The sequence below is a fragment of the Cervus canadensis genome, chromosome X, assembly GCF_019320065.1.
Source record: "Cervus canadensis isolate Bull #8, Minnesota chromosome X, ASM1932006v1, whole genome shotgun sequence".
NCBI classification, from domain to species: domain Eukaryota; kingdom Metazoa; phylum Chordata; class Mammalia; order Artiodactyla; family Cervidae; genus Cervus; species Cervus canadensis.
Window position 1 is genome coordinate 62,903,342 of NC_057419.1, and position 19,183 is coordinate 62,922,524.

Here is a 19,183-nt window from a genome sequence, read left to right on the forward strand (position 1 = left end):
TATAAGCCTTGTAAAATATTCAATATTAGCTCATAAATCATTTATGGATTACTATAACAAAGCTTAGTTTTTGGGTACCTTAACTACTTGATTCTTCTTTCTAATGTGATCTTGTGGTCACTGAGACCCTAACTGGAGCAGGGGCCAACTAAAATGCAAGTCGTTTGTAGCACATGATGGTGATTTGCTGCTGCTTTCTTCCTCTTTCTCCTAGGACACTGGCCTTTGGAATGCAGGGCAGACTAACACGCTTGTTTTCATCTATCCAGAATAGCATGTTTGTGCCTTGTTCTATCTTCTGCATTTTTTTCAACCTCATCTTCCTCCAGAATAAGCCCTTTGCCTAAAGTTCTTTCTTTGATCTCTGTTCATTGAGAAGAAATCTCTTCGGTGGGCACACACCATAATAACTATAACACCAGCTCCAACTTCCCAAAAAGTGCATTAAATGCAGACTCACATGTCTTAGACAGTTTGGCTCTAGTACTACCAGAATCTACTCAGAGGCTCCATTCAGTGGTTGCTCGTCTCTGGCAAAAGCATCCTTGAAGGAAAACTGAAAACATCATACTGTAGGCAACTCTAATAGGACCCAAAACATATGAGTCAAAGGATGCAAATACTCTCCCTGTCATGTGTCTGTGGAGGATGACTGAGTCATTATTCTGTCAACATTAATGGATAGCCCAGCATCTACAGTGGAGAAGAAAGACTCATTATGAACAGAGCTGGAATGAGCTTTGTTTGTCCTCCCTTGACCAAGAGGTGGAGCAGCAGTGGAGGGGGGAGCTGTATGTTGGTGAGAAGGGGAATAGTGGTGAGAAGGATTCTGCCAGTCAAGTAACAGCTGAAAATATAGACATGGAGGAAGACGCACAAACTGCATGTGTTAGGACTTTTGAGAGGTGACAAGAATAGAAAGAGTTAACAAAACAGGAGTCTAGTGAAGGTGGACAAAGAACTCTAAGCCTAGTAGACAAGAACTTAGGAGAAAAAGTAAAGAAAGAGACCATCCTTAATCTATCTTAGCCATGATAAATCAATACTAACATTAACATGATAAAAGAAATGTCAACCTTCATGGACTCAAAGGTAAGAAACTTGACAAATCTTGAATTTGTCACTGGCTTTGACCACTATAAAATAATCCTAATAGTAATCACAAACTAGTTTAAATGAAAGTTCAGACTAGAATAATAATGTTATCAAACCTAAGTGAAAAGGGAAGTTGAGGGTTAAAAGGTATTAAAAGAAGACACAGGTGCTGATATCTTGCTGCAAGTCAAAAGTTAAAGAAACATCATTAGAAACACTTGTTATTTGTAGTTTTCTGATAGACATTCTGACAGGTGTGAGGTGGTATCACATTGTGGTTTTATTTGCATTTCCCTGATAGTTACTGATTTTTTAGTTTGATGTAGTCCCGCTTGTTTATTTTTGCTTTTGTTTCCCTTGCCTATGGAGATATATCCAAAACAAAACAAAACATTACTAACACTGATGTCATCATGAGTACATTATACAAAATGCTGGGCTGGATGAAGCAAAACCTGGGATCAAGATTGCCAGGAGAAATAACAATAACCTCAGATGTGCAGATGTCACCACCCTTATGGCAGAAAGTGAAGAACTAAAGAGCTTCTTGATGAAAGTGAAAGAGGGGAGTGAAAAAGTTGGCTTAAAATCCGACATTCAAAAAACTAAGATCATGGCATCCTGTCCCATCAGTTCATGGCAAATAGATGGGGAAACAGTGAAAACAGTGAAACACTATATTTTCTCCAAAATCACTGCAGGTGGTGATTGTAGCCATGAAATCAAAAGACGCTTCCTCCTTGGAAGAAAAGCTATTACCAACCTAGACAGCATATTAAAAAGTAGAGATATTTCTTTGCCAACAAAGGTCCATCTAGTTAAAACTATGATCTTTCCAGTAGTCATGTATGGATGTGAGAATTGGACCATAAAGAAAGCTGAGTGCCAAAGAATTGATGCTTTTGAATTGTGGTGTAGGAGAAGACTCTTGAGAGTCCCTTGGACTGCAAGGAGATCCAGCCAGTCCATCCTAAAGGAAATCAGTCCTGGATATTCACTGGAAGACTGATGCTGAAGCTGAAACTCCAATACTTTGGCCACCTGATGCAAAGAAAACTGACTCAGTTGAAAAGACCCTGTGTGGGAAAGATGAAGCAGGGAGGAGAAGGACAAAGCGAGAAAAACAGGATGGTTGGGATGCACACCGCTCGATGACATGGGACTTGAGCTGAGTCTGGGGAGTTTGGTGATGGACAGGGAAGCCTGGTGTGCTGCAGATCCTGGGTACAAAGTCGGACACAACTGAGCAACTGAACTGAATGAGACTGAGATCAAAGAGCGCTTACTGTCTATTTTCCTTCTAAAAGTTTATAGTTACAAGTCTGACGTTTTAACATCTTAATCCATTTTGATTTTTTTTTTTTTTTTTTTGCGTGGTGTGAGAGATTACTTCAGTTTCATTCTTTTGCATCCCAGTTTCCCAGCTTGTCCAACATCATTTATTGGAAAGGCTCTCTAATTCCCCATTTTATCTTCTTGCCTCCTCTGTTATAAATTAGTTGACCATATGTGAGAGCTCATTTCTGGCCTGTGTATTCTGCTCCATTGGTCTATGGGACTGTTTTAGTGCTTTTACCATACTGTTTGGATTTCTACAGCTTTGTATTATAGTGTGAAAATATCAAGTCTGATACCTCCAATATTCATCTTTCTCAGTATTACTTTCACTATATGAAGTTTTATGTGGTTCCAAACAAATTTTATAATTATTTGTTTTAGTTCTGTGAAAAACACCATTGGCATTTTGATAGGGATTGCACTGAATCTGTAGCTTGGCCTGGGTAATATGGACATTTTAACAATATTAATTCTGTCCATCCAAGAACACAGTGTATCTTTCCCTCTGTTTCATCTTCAGTTTCTTCCATTGGTATCTTAATTCTTTCCCAGTTTTAAGTCTTTTAATTCCTCACTTAGATTTATTCCTAGGTACTTCATTCTTTCTGCTTGATTCTAAATAGGATTGTTTTATTTTTTGTTCTGATAGTTCATTGCTGATGTATAGAAATGCAACAGATGTTTGTATATTAATTTTGCATCCTACAACCTTACCAAATTTATTGATGAATTCTAGGCAACAAATAACAAATTTTGGAGAGAATGTGGAGAAAAAGAAACCCTCATGCACTGTTGGTAGGAAGGTAAATTGGTTCAACAACTATGATGAACAGTATGAACATTCTTCAAAAATTTAAATATAGAGTTTCCAATATGATCCAGCAATTCCATCCCTCGGTATCTATCTGAATAATATGAAAACACTAATTTCCTTGCAGTATTATTTACAATAGCCTAGATATGGAAGCAACCTAAGTACCATTAATAGATGAACAGATGAAGATGTAACACATACACACAATGAAATATTATTCAGTCATAAATAAATTAATTTTTGCTATTTATGTCAACATGGATGGACCTAGAGAGTATCATGATAAGTGAAATAAGTCAGACCAAGAAAGATAAATTCTGTACAATTTTACTTATATGTGGAATCTAAAAATTGAAACAAATGAACAAATGTAACAAAATGAAAATGAGTTATAGATCTGGAGAACAAGCAGATGGTTGCTAGAGGGGAGGGAAGATGGAGGAGGAAACAAATATGTGAGGGAGATTAGGAGGTACAAACTTCCAGATACAAAATAAATCAGTAATTGGCATCACATATATGATATGGAGAATATAGTCAGTGACAATATAATCTTTGCATGGTGACAGATGACAATTGGAATTATCATGGTGACTATTTTGAACATACAGAAAAATCGAATCACTATGTACCACAAACTAAGATAATGGTATAGGTCAGTTATACTTTAAAAACAAAGTAACCAATAAACAAACTTACAGTAAAAGAGAGTTTTGTGACTACCAGAGGCTAGGGGTAAAGGATGGGGAGAACTAGATGTATTCAGTCAAAAGGTACAAATGTCTATTTACAAGATAAATAAGAACAAGGGATGTAATGTACACCATAATAAATATAACTAACATCCTGTATGTTATATATGAAAGCAGTTAAGAGAGTAAATCCTAAGAGTTCTCATCACAAGGAAAAAAGAATCCTTTAATTTAGTATCTATGTGAAGTGATTGATATTCTCTAAATTTATTGTAGTAAACATTTCATGATGTAAGTGAAATCATTATGGTACAAACCTTAAACTTATCTAGTGCTGTATGTCAATTATACCTCAAGAAAACTGGAAGAAAAAAGGTATGAAAAGGAATATTGATACACACACAAAAAGAGAACTTGATGAGTATGAAATAGTTGTTTAATTATATTATTTAAAGTAACAGAGTTAAGTAACAGAGGAAGTAAAAGGGTTTTACAACTATTGAAAAAAATTATAAAGGGAGGGAAAGACGGGTGTCAACAATGCTTTCTTGTACTTAGAGCATGAAGAAATGATTTCTAAATTTGATAAATCAACAAACAACAATACAAGTATATTTTAAATAGGAATATAACCACCAAGAGAGTACAAATAAAACTGGTTAAAAATAGATGGCTCTGAGAAACATAAATCAGAACTACAATTTGGTACCAACTCACACTGGTCAGAATGGTCATCATTAAAAATTCTGCAAATAACAAATGCTGGAGAGGATGAAGAGAAAAGAGAAGACTCCCACACTGTTGTGGGAATATAAACTGGTGCAGCCCCTATAGAGAACAGTATAGAGGGTTCTCAAAAAAATAAAAAGAGAGTTGTCCACCAATCCCACTCCTGGGCATATATCTGAATGAAACTATAACTCAAAAAGATATATGCATCCTTATGTTCATAGCAGCACTATTTACAACAGACAAGACATGTAAGCAACCTAAATCTTCATCAACAGATGAATGAATAAAGAAGATGTAGTATGTGTATAAAGTGGGGTATTCAGTTCAGTTCAGTTGCTCAGTCTTTGTGAACCCATGAACTGCAGCACGCCAGGCCTCACTGTCCATCACCAACTCCCGTAGTCCACCCAAACCCATGTCCATTCACTCGGTGATGCCATCCAAACATCTCATCCTCTGTCGTCACCTCCTCTTGCTCTGAATCTTTCCCAGCATCAGGATCTTTTCCAATGAGTCGAACCTTCTCATCAGGTGGCCAAAGTATTGGAGTTTCAACATCAACATCAGTCCTTCCAATGAACACCCAGGACTGATCTCCTTTACGATGGACTGGTTGGATCTCCTTGCAGTCCAAAGGACTCTCAAGAGTCTTCTCCAACACCACAGCAAAAAAGCACCTCCAACATCAATTCTTCAGTGCTGAGCTTTCTTTATAGTCCAACCCTGCATCAATTCTTCTACACTAAACTTTCTTTATAGTCCAACTCTCACATCCATACATGACAAGTGGAAAAACCATAGCCTTGACTAGATGAACCTTTATTGACAAAGTAATGTCTCTGCTTTTTAATATGCTGTCTAGGTTAGTCATAACTTTCCTTCCAAAAAGTAAGCGTCTTTTAATTTCATGGCTGCAATCACCACCTGCAGTGATTTTGGAGCCCCAAAAAATAAAGTCAGTCACTGTTTCCACATCTATTTGCCATGAAGTGATTGGACCAGATGTCATGATCTTAGCTTTCTGAATGTTGAGCTTTAAGCCAACTTTTTCACTCTCCTCCTTCACTTTCATCAAGAGGCCCTTTAGTTCTTCTTCACTTTCTGCCATAAGGGGGGTATCATCTGCATATCTGAGGTTATTGATATTTCTCCCAGCAATCTTGATTTCAGCTTGTGCTTCCTCCGGCCCAGCGTTTCTCATGATGTACTCTGCATATAAGTTAAATAAGTAAGGTGACAATGTACAGCCTTGACGTACTCCTTTCCTTATTTGGAACCAGTCTGTTGTTCCATGTTCAGTTCTAACAGTTGCTTCCTGACCTGCATACAAATTTCTCAAGAGGCAGATTAGCTGGTCTGGTATTCCCATCTCTTTAAGTATTGCCTGGCCATAAAAAAAAAGAATTAAATGATGCCATTTGCAGCAACATGGATGGAAATAAAGATTATTAGACTGACTGAAGTAAACCACAGAAAGACAAGTGATATCACTTATATGTGGAATTGGAAAAAATATTACAAATGAATTTATATACAAAACAGAAATAAACTCACAGACATAGAGAAAAGACTTTTAGTTGCCAAGGTGGATGGGGAAAGGGAGAGAACTGGATTGGAAGTTTGGGACTACCAGATGCAAACTATTATATATAGAATAGATAAACAACAAGGTCCTATTGATAGCACAGGAAACTATATTTAATACACTGTAACAAACAATAATGGAAAAGACAGAAAAAAAAGATGCCTCTGAGAAGGAAGGAAAGAGTGGACACTGCTGAGTCATTTTATAGATCTTATTATACTGTGAACTAAGAATGTCTCCTACCATTTCAGCAAACAAAGGCTGCTGCAGCCATCAAGTCATCAGCCTGCATCCACCTCCAACTGTGCACGCTGAGGGAACTCAGGATTGAGAAAAACAGGATACTGGCCCTAATAGTTATGATACATATCAAAGGAATAATTTCAATGAGCCCAGGCTCTTGCTTCTTTCCATAGAAAAACCATGTGTTAATTTCATTAACTTGAGATGTCCACTTTTCTTTAATTAACAGTAATCGTTTTATGTTCTAACTGCCTGATTTTTGCTGCAAAAAATCTGAATATATCCTGGCTCCTGCCTTTCCTGTTCAGATACGGTCTTTTCAAATTTCAGCTGGTGCATTTTTTTTAGTCAACAATATTATATCATTAGAAATTATATATGTTGGGGGGGGACTATATGTAATTTCAATCTTCAGAATGAAAAAACTGCAAAATACTTTTTCAAAAGTGAAGCATTATAAAATGGGATTCATCTGATGAGATTAGAGAAGACTATACATGGACATCAACAGATGATGAACACCAAAATCAGATTTAGTATATTCTTTGCAGCCAACGATGGAGAATCTCTATATAGTCAGCAAAAACAAGACCGGGAGCTGACTGTGGCACAGATCATGAACTCCCTATTGCCAAATTCAGACTTAAATTGAAGAAAGTGGGGAAAACCACTAGACCATTCAGGTGTTACCTATATCAAACCCCTTATGATTATACAGTGGAAGTGAGAAATAGATTTAGGGGACTATATCTGATAGAGTGCCTGATGAACTCTGGATGGAGGTTCGTGACATTGTACAGGAGACAGGAATCAAGACCATGCCCAAGAAAAAGAAATGTAAAACAGCAAAATGGTTATCTGAGGAGGCCTTACAAATAGCTATGAAAAGAAGAGAAGTGAAAAGCAAAGGAGAAAAGGAAGGATATACCCATTTGAATGCAGAGTTTCAAAGAATATCAAGGAGAGATAAGAAAGCCTTTCTCAGCAATGAATGCAAAGAAATAGAGGAAAGCAATAAAATAGGAAAGAGTAGAGACCTCTTCAAGAAAATAAGATATATCAAGGGAGCATATCATGCAAAGATGGGCTCAATAAAGGATAGAAATGGTATGGACCTAACAGAAGCAGAAGATATTAAGAGCTGGCAAGAATACACAGAACAACTTTACAAAAAAGATCTTGACAACCCAGATAATCATGATGGTGTGATCACTCACCTAGAGCCAGACATCCTGGAATGTGAAGTCAAGTGGGCCTTAGGAAGCATCACTACGAACAAACTAGTGGAAGTGATGGAATTCCAGTTGAGCTGTTTCAAATCCTAAAAAATGATGGTGTGAAAGTGCCGCATTCAATATGTCAGCAAATTTGGAAAACTCAGCAGTGGCTACAGGACTGGAAAAGGTCAGTTTTCTTTCCAATCCCAAAGAAAGGTAATGCCAAAGAATGTTCAAACTAAAGCACTATTGCCCTCATCTCACACACTAGTAAAGTAATGCTCAAAATTCTCCGAGCCAGCCGTCAGCAATACATGAACAATGAACTTCCAGATGTTCAAGCTGGTTTTAGAAAAGGCAGAGGAACCAGAGATCAAATTGCCAATATGCACTGGATCATCAAAAAAGCAAGAGAGTTCCAGAAAAACATCTATTTCTGCCTTCTTGACTATGCCAAAGCCTTTGACTGTGTGGATCACAATAACCAGTGGAAAATTCTGAAAGAGATGGGAATACCAGACCACCTGACCTGCCACTTGAGAATCCTGTATGCAGGTCAGGAATCAACAGTTAGAACTGGACATGGAACAACTAGTTCCAAATAGGAAAAGGAGTACGTCAAGGCTGTATACTGTCACCCTGTTTATTTAACTTATATGCACAGTACATCATGAGAAATGCTGGGCTGGAGGTAGCAAAAGCTGGAATCAAGATTGCCAGGAGAAATATCAATAACTGCAGATATGCAGATGACACCACCCTTATGGAAGAAAGTGAAGAAGAACTAAAGAGGCTCTTGATGAAAGTGAAAGAGGAGAGTGAAAAAGTTGGCTTAAAGCTCAACATTCAGAAAACTATGATCATGTCATCCAGTCCCATCACTTCATGGCAAATAGATGTGGAAACAGTGGAAACAGTGGCTGACTTTATTTTTGGGGACTCCAAAATCACTGCAGATGGTGATTGCAGCCATGAAATTAAAAGATGCTTACTCTTTAGAAGGAAAGTTATGACCAATCTAGATTGCATATTAGAAAGCAGAGATATTACTTTGTCAACAAAGGTCCATCTAGTCAAGGCTATGGTTTTTCCATTACTCATGTATGGATGTGAGAGTTGGACGATAAAGAAAGCTGAGTGCCAAAGAATTGATGCTTTTGAACTGTGGTGTTGGAGAAGATTCTTGAGAGTCCCTTGGACTACAAGGAGATCCAACCAGTCCATCCTAAAGGAAATCAGTCCTGGGTGTTCATTGGAAGGACTGATGTTGAGGCTGAAACTCCAATACTTGGGCCACCTGATGTGAAGAACTTACTCATTTGAAAAGACCCTGATACTGGGAAAGATTGAAGGCAAGAGGAGAAGGGGACAACAGAGGATGAGATGGATGGCATCACCGACTCAATGGACATGAGTTTGTCTAAACTCCAGGACTTGGTGATGGACAGGGAGGCCTGGTGTGCTGCGGTTCATGGGGTCACAAAGAGGTGGACACTACTTAGTGACTGAACTGAGCTCTTATAAAGTTGTAGATGATACATTAAAATTAGAAGAAAACAAATGTCTATCTAACTGCATAAATACACAAATTGCCATATGGAGGTTGAAAGACATATACTATTTAATTGGAAAAGTGAAATCTGTCAGGTTTTAGCAAAAAGAAGTGGTTTCCTAACCTTTTACCTAATAGAGTTCTGTTTAAAAACAAACATTGCCCCAAAAATCCAGATTGTAAAATAGACCCAAAGGAAACTCCCCTGCCTGAAGGAGAGAATTAGGAGCTCCAAGCAAAAGATTCCATCTATGCAAAAAAAAAAAAAAAAAAAAAAACTACAATAAAGAGGACATGTGTGAGATCACCTGACCCACAATTTTGATGCCAAAACCTTGGCTCTTTGTGCATCGATTCTGAACAGAAATATGGATACACAGCTATAGAGAAGACAGAAAGAGTGGCTGTATTCCTTTGCCAGGCAAAGGGGGATCACAGCAGGCCAGTGCCTCAAGAACTGTGCCCCCGACTCCCTGGGGAATAGGGAAAGGTTATATAGTTAGGACTCCTCCTCCGAGGTAATGTGATAAGGATCAAGGCAGTAACAGTCTTGCATTCTTCTTTCTTCTGCAGAGTTTCAGAAGGGTGTAACTGCTGACAAAATTACAATGTCTACAGCAACTCTGATGGCCAGGTTTCCTAATCTTGATGAACTTCTCTGGTTCCTTTAATCTTGCCTCAGGTGGTTTCTGGGCTGTTCCTCACCTGATTTGCAAGGGTTTGAATTTGCCCTTTGGAACTCAGGGAAGGTCATGGAGACTGGAGTCTTGCCTACAAGAAATAGGGAACAAAAAGTCTTCCATGTCCAGGAACCCAACAGTGCCCTGCTTGGCATCTATATGATACTTGGGAAGGCAACCATCTGACAACCATTTAGAAGCTACTGTGTAACAGAAGGTATCACATAGGCTAATCTGATGGGAACCATTGCCTTTGTGAAATGATTCAGATACAAAACAGCCTTCTGACATTCAGAGTATTGAAAGAGCCTATCCACTAGAGCCTAAACAAACAAGTTAAACTGACAATAGATTTAACTGGTGTATAAATTAACTCTGCAAATGTGTTGATTTGCACTATCCAGCAAAAGCGTCCCTGAGCAACAGCTCAAGATCTATCCACACAAGAGCCACAAGAGATTATTCAGTATCACGCATCACCCCTCATGATGCTTGCCCCATCACCGTTTCACAAATTTCAAATAAGACATTTTATTATTTCAAGAGGTAATAGTATCAGTGTTGTTTGAAGAGGATCATCCCATTTGCAAGTCAGATACTGTAAAAAAAACAATATTGCACAGGAACCTGGAATGTTAGGTCCCTGAATTAAGGTAAATTGAAAGTGGTCAAACAGGAGATGGCAAGAGTGAACATTGACATTCTAGGAATTGTTGAACTAAAATAGACTGAAAGGAGCAAATTTAATTCAGATGACCATTATATCTACTACTGCGGGCAAGAATCCCTTAGAAGAAATGGAGTAGCTCTCAAAGTCAACAAAAGTGGCCAAAATCCAGTTCTTCAGTGCAATCTCAAAAACGACAGAATGACCTCTGTTCTTTTCCAAGGCAAACCATTCAATATCACAGTAATCCAAGTCTATGTCACATCCACTAATGCTGAAGAAGCTGAAGTTGAATGATTCTATGAAGACCTATGAGACTTTCTAGAATTGACACCAACAAAAAATATGTCCTTTTCATCATAGGGGACTGGAAGACAAAAGTAGGAAGTCAAGAGATATCTGGTGTAACAGACAAGTTTGGTCCTTGACTACAAAATGAAGCAGGGCAAAGGCTAACAGAATTCTGTCAAGAGAACCCACTGCTCATAGCAAACACCCTCTTCCATCAACACAAGAGAAGACTCTACACATATACATCACCAGATGGTGAATACCAAAATCAGATTCACTACATTCTTTGCAACCGAAGACGGAGAAGCTTTATATGGTCAGCAAAAACAAGACTAGGAGCTGACTTTGGCTCAGAACATGAACTCCTTATTGTCAAATTCAGAAATAAATTGAAGAAAGTAGTGAAAACCACTAGACCACTCAGGCATAACTTAAATCAGATCTCTTACGATTATACAGTGGAAGTGACAAATAGATTCAAGAGATTAGATCTGATAGATTGAGTGCCTGAAGAACAATGGATGGAGGTTTGTGACACTGTACAGGAGCCAGTGATCAAGACCATTCCCAAGAAGAAGAAATGCAAAAAGGCAAATGGTTGTCTGAGGAGGCATTTCCTCTAAAATCAGGAACAGGACAAGGGTGTCCACTCTCACCACTGCTATTCAATATAGTTTTGGAAGTCTTGACCACAGTAATTAGAGAATAAAAACAAACAAAAGCAATCCAGATTGGAAAGAAAAAGTAAAACTGTCACTGTTTGCAGACGATACAATCCTCTGAATAGAAAACCCTACAGATACCACCAAAAAAATTACTAGAGCTAATAAATGAATATAGTAAAGCTGCAGGGTATAAAATTAATACACAGGAATCCCTTTCATTCCTATACACTAACAATGAAAAACAGAAAGAGAAATAAAAGAAAACAATCCAATTCACCATTGCAACAAAAACAATAAAATACTGAGGAATAAATTTACCTAAAGAAACAAAAGACCTATATACAAAAAACTATAAAACACTGAGCAAGAAAGCAAAGATGACACAAATAGATGGAGAAATATACCATGTTTTTGATTGGAAGAATCAATATAGAGAAGATGAGTATACTACCCAAAGCAATCTATAGAGTCAACCAATCACTATCAAGCTACCAACAGTATTTTGCACAAAACTACAACAAATAATTTTACAGTTTGTATGGAAACACAAAAAACCTTGAATAGCCAAAGCAATCTTCAGAAAGAATGGACCTGGAGGTATCAACCTGCCTGACTTCAGGCTCTACTACAAAGCTACAGTCATCAAGACAGTATGGTACTGGCACAAATATAGAAATATAGATCAATGAAACAAAATAGAAAGACCAGAGATAAATCCACGCACCTATGGACACCTTATCTTTGACAAAGGAGGCAAAAATATACAATGCCTTAAAGACAATCACTTTAACAAGTGGTGCTGAGAAAACTGGTCAACCACTTCTAAACGAATGAAACTAGAACCCTTTCTAACATCATACACAAAAATTAACTCAAAATGTATTAAAGATCTAAATGTAAGAACAGAAAGTATAACACTCTTAGAGGAAAACAAAGGCAAAACACTCACATAAATCACAGCAAGATCATCGATGATATACCTTCCAGATTAATGGAAATAAAGACAAAATTCAACAAATGGGAACTAATTAAACTGAAAAGTTTTTGCACAAGGAAAGAAACTATAAGCAAGGTGAAAAGGTAGCCTTCAGAATAGGAGGACATAATAGCAAACAAAGCAACTGACAATTAATCTCCAAAATATACAAGCACCTCATGCAGCTCAATACCAGAAAAATGAACAACCCAATCAAAAAGTGGGTCAAAGAACTAAACAGACATCTCTCCAAAGAAGACATACAGATGGCTAATAAGCACATGAAAAGATGCTCAAAATCACTCATTATTTTAGAAATGTCAATCAAAACCACAGTGAGGTATCATCTCATACGGGTCAGAATGGCTGCCATCAAAAAGTCTACAAACAATAAATGCTGTAGAGGGTGTGGATAAAAGGGAACCCTCTTACACTCGGTGGGACTGCAAACCGGTATAGCCAACTATGGAGAACATGGTGGAGATTCCTTAAAGAACTGGAAATAGAACTGCCATATGATCCAGCAATCCCACTGCTGGGCATACGCACCAAGGAAACCAGAATTGAAAGAGACACATGTACCCCAATGTTCATTGAAGCACTGTTTACAATAGCTAGGACATGGAAGCAACATAGACGTCCATCGGCAGATGATTGGATAAGGAAGTCATGGTACATACACAGAATGGAATATTACTCAGTTATAAAAAAGAACGCATTTGAGTCAGTTCTAATGAGGTGAATGAAACTGGAGCCTATTATACAGAGTGAAGTGAGTCAGAAAGATAAACACCAATACAGTATATTAATGCATGTATATGGAAAATAGAAAGATGGTAATGATGATCCTATATGCAAGACAGCAAATGAGACACAGATGTAAAGAACAGATTTTGAACTATGTGGGAGAAGGCGAGGGTGGGATGATTTGAGAAAACAGCATTGAAACATGTATATTATCATATGTAAAATAGATGACCAGTTCATGTTTGATGCATAAAGCAGGGCACTCAAAGTCGGTGCTCTGGGACAGCCCAGACGGTTGGGGGTGGGGTGTTAGATGGGAGGGAGGTTCAGGATTGGGGGTCACATGTGCACCCATGGCTGATCTGTTGATGTGTGGCAGGGGCCAATACAGTGTTGTGAAGTGATTGTCCATAAATTAAAATAAATAAAATTTTAAAAAGTAGAAATAAAAAGAGAAATGTACAAATGATACCACAGAAATGAATCATAGAAAACTACTATAAGAATTATATGCCTGGAAAGTGGACAACTCAGAAGACATAAAGAACTTTGGAGAAAGCCTTCCAAGACCAAACCAGGAAGAAAAAGAAAACGTGAAAAGAACAATTACAAGTACTGAAATTGAAACCATAACTTTAAAATTTCCAACAAACAAAAGTCCATGACTACAGGGCTTCAAAGTTAAATACTATCAAATATTAAGAAAAGAGATAACACCTATCCTTGTGAAACTGAAAAAATTGCAGATGAAGGAAGACTCAAGCTCATTCTATGAGGCCACCATCAGCCTGATACCAAAACCAGAAAAAGATATCACACACATACACAAAAAATTAAATGCCAATATCACTGATGAACATATATGCTAAAATCCTCAGGAAAATACTAGAAAATTGAAATCATCAACACATTAAAAGGATCATACACCATGATCAAATGAGATTTATTCCAAGTATGCAAAGATTGTTCAATATATACAAATCAACGCAATGCACCACATTAACAAACTGAAGAATAAAAAACATAATCATCTCAAATGATGAAGAAAAAGCTTTTGAAAAAATTCAGCACCCATTTATAATAAAAACTCTCTATAAAGTAGGCATAGAAAAATGTATCTCAACACAAGGGAAAATAGACAAACACACAGCAAACATCATTCTCAATGTTGAAAAAGTGAAAGCATTTCCTGTAAGATCAGGAACAAGACAAGAATATTCACTCTCACCACTTTAATTCTACATAGCTATGGAAGCCCTAGCCAAAGCAACTACAGAAGAAAAAAAAAAGTAATCCAAAATGGAAAAGAAAATTGTCACTATTTGCCCATGAGAAGATACTACACATAGGAAATCCTAAAGATGATATGAGAAAACTACTAGAGCTTATCAATGAATTTGGAAAAGTTGCAGGATACAAAATTAATACATAAAGATCTCTTGCATTTCTATACACTAAAAAAAAGATCAGAAAGAAAAATTAAGGAAATAATTCCAATTCTCATCACATTAGAAAGAATAAATACACTGAACAAATCTACTTAAAACAAACAAAAAAAATTGCACTCAGAAAATTAAGGCACTGATGAAAGAAATCAAAGATGACAAAATAAATGGAGAGATACACCATGTTGTTGGATTAGAAGAATCAATACTGTGAAAATGTCTATACTACCCAAATAAATGTACAGATTCAATGCAATATGTATCAAATTACCAATGTTGTTTTTCATAAAATTAGAACAAAAATTTTTACAGTTCATATGGAAACACAAAAGACCACAAATAGTCAAAGCAGTCTTGAGAAAGGAAACAGATTTGGAAGAATCAGGCTCCTTGGCTTCAGACTATACTACAAAATTATAGTAATCAAAATAGGATGATACTGACACAAAAACAGAATATAGATCAATGGGATAGGGTAGGAAGTCCAGAGTAAAACTTATGCAACTAAGGTAAACTAATCTATGCCAAAGGAGGCAAGAATATATGATGGGTAAAAGATAGTTTGTTTAGTAAGTAGTGCTGGGAAAATTGGACAACATGTAAAATTATGAGGTTAGAGCATTCCCTAAAACCATACAAACCAGTCAATCTAAAGGAAATCAACTCTGAATATTCATTGGAAAAAGTGATGCTGAAACTTCAATACTTTGGCCACCTGATACAAAGAGCCAACCCATTGGAAAACACCCTGATGCTGGGAAAGATTAAAAGCAGGAGGAGAAGGGAATGACAGAGGATGAGATGGTTGGATGTCATCACTGACTTAATGGACATGAATTTGAGCAAACTCTGGGAGATAGTGAAGGACAGGGAACTCTGGCATGCTGCAGTCCATTGGGGTCACAAAGAGACAGACACGACTCAGCAACTGAACAATAACACCACCACCATACATAAAAGTAAACTCAAAGTGGATTAAAGACAACATAAGAAAAAAAATAAGAAAAAAAAGACAACATAAGATCTGATACTATAAAACTCATAGAGGAAATCATAGGTTGAACACTCTCTGACATAAATGACTGCAAGACTTTTTTTGACCCACCTCCTAGAGTAATGAAAATAAAAATAAATTAATTAAGCTTAAAAGCTTGTGCACAGCAAAGGAAACCATAAATAAAACAAAAGGACAACCCATAAAATGGGAGAAAATATTTGAAAATGAAATGTCTGAAAAGGAATCAATCTACAAAATATAAAAACAGCTCCTGCAGCTCAATATCAATAAAATCAACAACCCAATCAAAAAATGTGCAGAAGACCTAAGGAGACATTTCTCCCAGGAAATCATACTGATGGCCAAAAAGCACATGAAAAATGCTCAATGTCATTAATTATTAGAGAAATGCAAATAAACTACAATGAGGCATCACTTCACAAACTTCAGAATGGCCATCATCAAAGAAATCTATAAAGAATAAATGCTGGAGAGGGTGTGGAGAAAAGGGAATCCTCACACATTTCCATTATTGTAGTTTATTTGCATTTCTCTAATAATTAATGACATTGAGCAATGGGCATATACCCAAAGAAAAAAGGAATTCAAAAAGACACATGCATTCCCCATCCCGATCCCCCCATGTAAAACCATGGCTGATTCATGTCAATGTATGACAAAACCCACTACAATATTGTAAAGTAATTAGCCTCCAACTAATAAAAATAAATGAAAAAGAAAGAAAAAAAAACAAAAAGATACATGCACCCCAATATTCATTGAAATAGCTAGGAGATGGTATGACAGGGCTATATATTGTCACCTTGTTTATTTAACTTATATGCAAAATACATCATGTAAAATGTAGGGCTGCATGAATCACAAGCTGAATCAAGATTGCCAAGGAAAATATCATGGCTGCAGTCCATGTGATTGCAAAGAGTTGAACACAATTTAGCAACTGAACAACAACAACAGAGCATGGAAGCATCTTAGAAAACTCATTGGAAATAATTTATTCAGTGACAGACCTTTGGGCTGTTTCCAGTTTGGGGGCTATTATGAATAAGGTTTCTCCAAATATTCTCATGAAAAAGAAGAAATTTGACAATTATTCATGCCCCTTCATGAGACACTGGGGAATCAGAGAGATCCATGGGAATTTGACATTATCTGGTACAATGCTGCCCAGTAGAAATTTCTACAATAATGGAAATGTTCTATGTTTGCACTGTCCAATACAACAGCCACTAGCCACATGTGGCTAAGCATGCAAAATGTGACTAGCATGTCTGAGAAACTAATTTTATTTTCTTTATATAGTTTTTGGCTACCATATTGGATAGCACAGATCTAGACAGTATAGTTTAATGGAAAGAATGTGGGATTTGAAACTAAATAGATACTCAGTTTTAAAACTTAGTGACTGTCAGTTACTAACTACATCGCGATAATTTGGGTCATGTTCTTTATCTTGTTCAAACTTTAGTTTCCTTATTTCTAAAATGGGGATAATACCAGAACCTCACAGGTTTGTTGTGATTAAGAGAATGAATGTAACACCTAGCCCAGGGCTCAGCACATAGTAAGTCATCTTTAAATAATATTTATTATTATCAAGTTCCCCATTTCCCAAGTGGAGAATGTGAAGCTCCAAAAGGAGATGTATCTTGTCCACAGTTACAGAGCTAGCTGGAAGCACAGTCAGGAGCCAAATCCAGACTTTCTCACTTTCTGATAAGTTTTCTTATAGAGATGAATACTCCTCAAGCTTGAAAGGTGAAGGGTGGTAGCCCAAACAGCTATCCACATACTATTAAAAAATATCTACACAACGTAGTGAAAATGTACCTTTGTGAAGCCTATTTGTTCCTTCCGGAAATTTTCCAGGGGTTTGATCAGCAAATCACTAGCATTGTGTACCTAGAGAAAAAGAAAAAACACACAAAATAACTTTCAAATTAGCAAGGTTCAGATTCAAGATTCATTGCTACTAGGATATTTCCTTATAATACACCATCAATGTGTATTAGTGCAAAATGTTAACTAGTTTGCTGGTTTGTTGGGTTTTGTTACTGTTTTCCCATGTTGGTCTTTTAAAATCAAATGCTTTCAGAGAAAATGAGAGAAGAAATATCAGGGGCCTTTCTCTGTAACTTTGCTGGTAGTATGATCTGACTTTAATTGATAAATATCCAGAGTCATGACCAGAAACAGACACAGGAAGCCTGAAGTATGTGTGGAAAAGAGAAGAAAGGGGGAATGCAAAAAAAACATGAAAAGGACAATTGCACCAAGTACAAATCATTTCATGGAAAGCAAATGAGATAACAGTAATAGCACCAGGAAAGATCCCAGTATAAATTGTTTCTAGCCCTGCCCTGGTTTGTCATAAAGCCAGAACATTTCCCTCAGAACTAGGAATCTATTACAGTATCACAGAGAATACTAGACCAGGCCTTCAAAAGATGTAACTGTATGCTCAGAACCTGACAGAAACAGCCTTTCCACATACTAAAAATATTGGCAATAAAATATTGCCAATATAAGAATATTGGCAATATTGGTTTTGGAAATTAAGAACATCATAGTCAAACCGGAGCCCTTGTGCACTGGGAAGGCAGAAATATACAAAGCTTTGTTTTTCATATAAACCTCTTGGGAGTTTGCATCTATCCAAAGCAACAAGCAGGGTTTGTTTTTTCAGAGATGCAAGTTAGCTATGCTTTAATTTTGAACTATTACAAGACAAGAAAAAAAAATGAGGGACTGGCTTCCTTATCTGATGAGACTGAAGTGTCAGTAAGACAAGAAATGTCTTTATAACAAAAACAGAAGACAGAGTAGAAAGCCAGTTTTGACCAGTTCTATATTTTCCAAAAGTGAAAGTTGCTCAGTTGTGTCCAGCTCTTTGTGACCCCATGGACTATACAGTCCATGGAATTCTCCAGGCCAGAATTCTAGAGTGGGTAGCGTTTCCCTTCTCTAGGGGATCTTCCCAACCCAGAGATCAAACCCAGGTCTCCTTCATTGCAGGCAGATTCTTTACCAACTGAGCTATCAGGGAACCCCTTATTTTCCACACTAAGAAGCAATTTTTAAACTATCAACAAAGCACAAGGCAAGTTGAGGCATTAACACATATTGCAGTCAGGTCTTACAAGCAGGACCTCTTATTTTGCATCCAGGTATGATTTAAGGTTCAAATAAATGGGCAAACTCTCATCCAATCAAGGCTCCATGACTATCTTCAATTGAAAACAATAATTTTCTTACTAAAAGTACCAGCCTGTCTCTCTTGCCTAATACATGCTACTTTTCTATGGATTGTGAATTATGTGCTATCAACTTTGTGTACCCACCTGGAAATAAACTAAGTCATTGGTGTCATAGATCACATACAGGGAGTATTTTTTTTTTTTTTACTACTGTGGACATTCTAAAGCG

General features: G+C 37.0%; 1 protein-coding gene across 1 annotated transcript in view; it reads right to left on the reverse strand.

Moving 5' to 3' along the window:
• Positions 1-19,183, reverse strand: part of LOC122435578 (oligophrenin-1-like) — a 189,687-nt gene that overhangs the window by 77,534 nt on the left and 92,970 nt on the right. Inside the window, exon 4 of the mRNA XM_043459754.1 lies at positions 17,588-17,659. Coding sequence (XP_043315689.1) covers positions 17,588-17,659 — 72 coding nt within the window. The remainder of the gene's footprint in view (positions 1-17,587; positions 17,660-19,183) is intronic.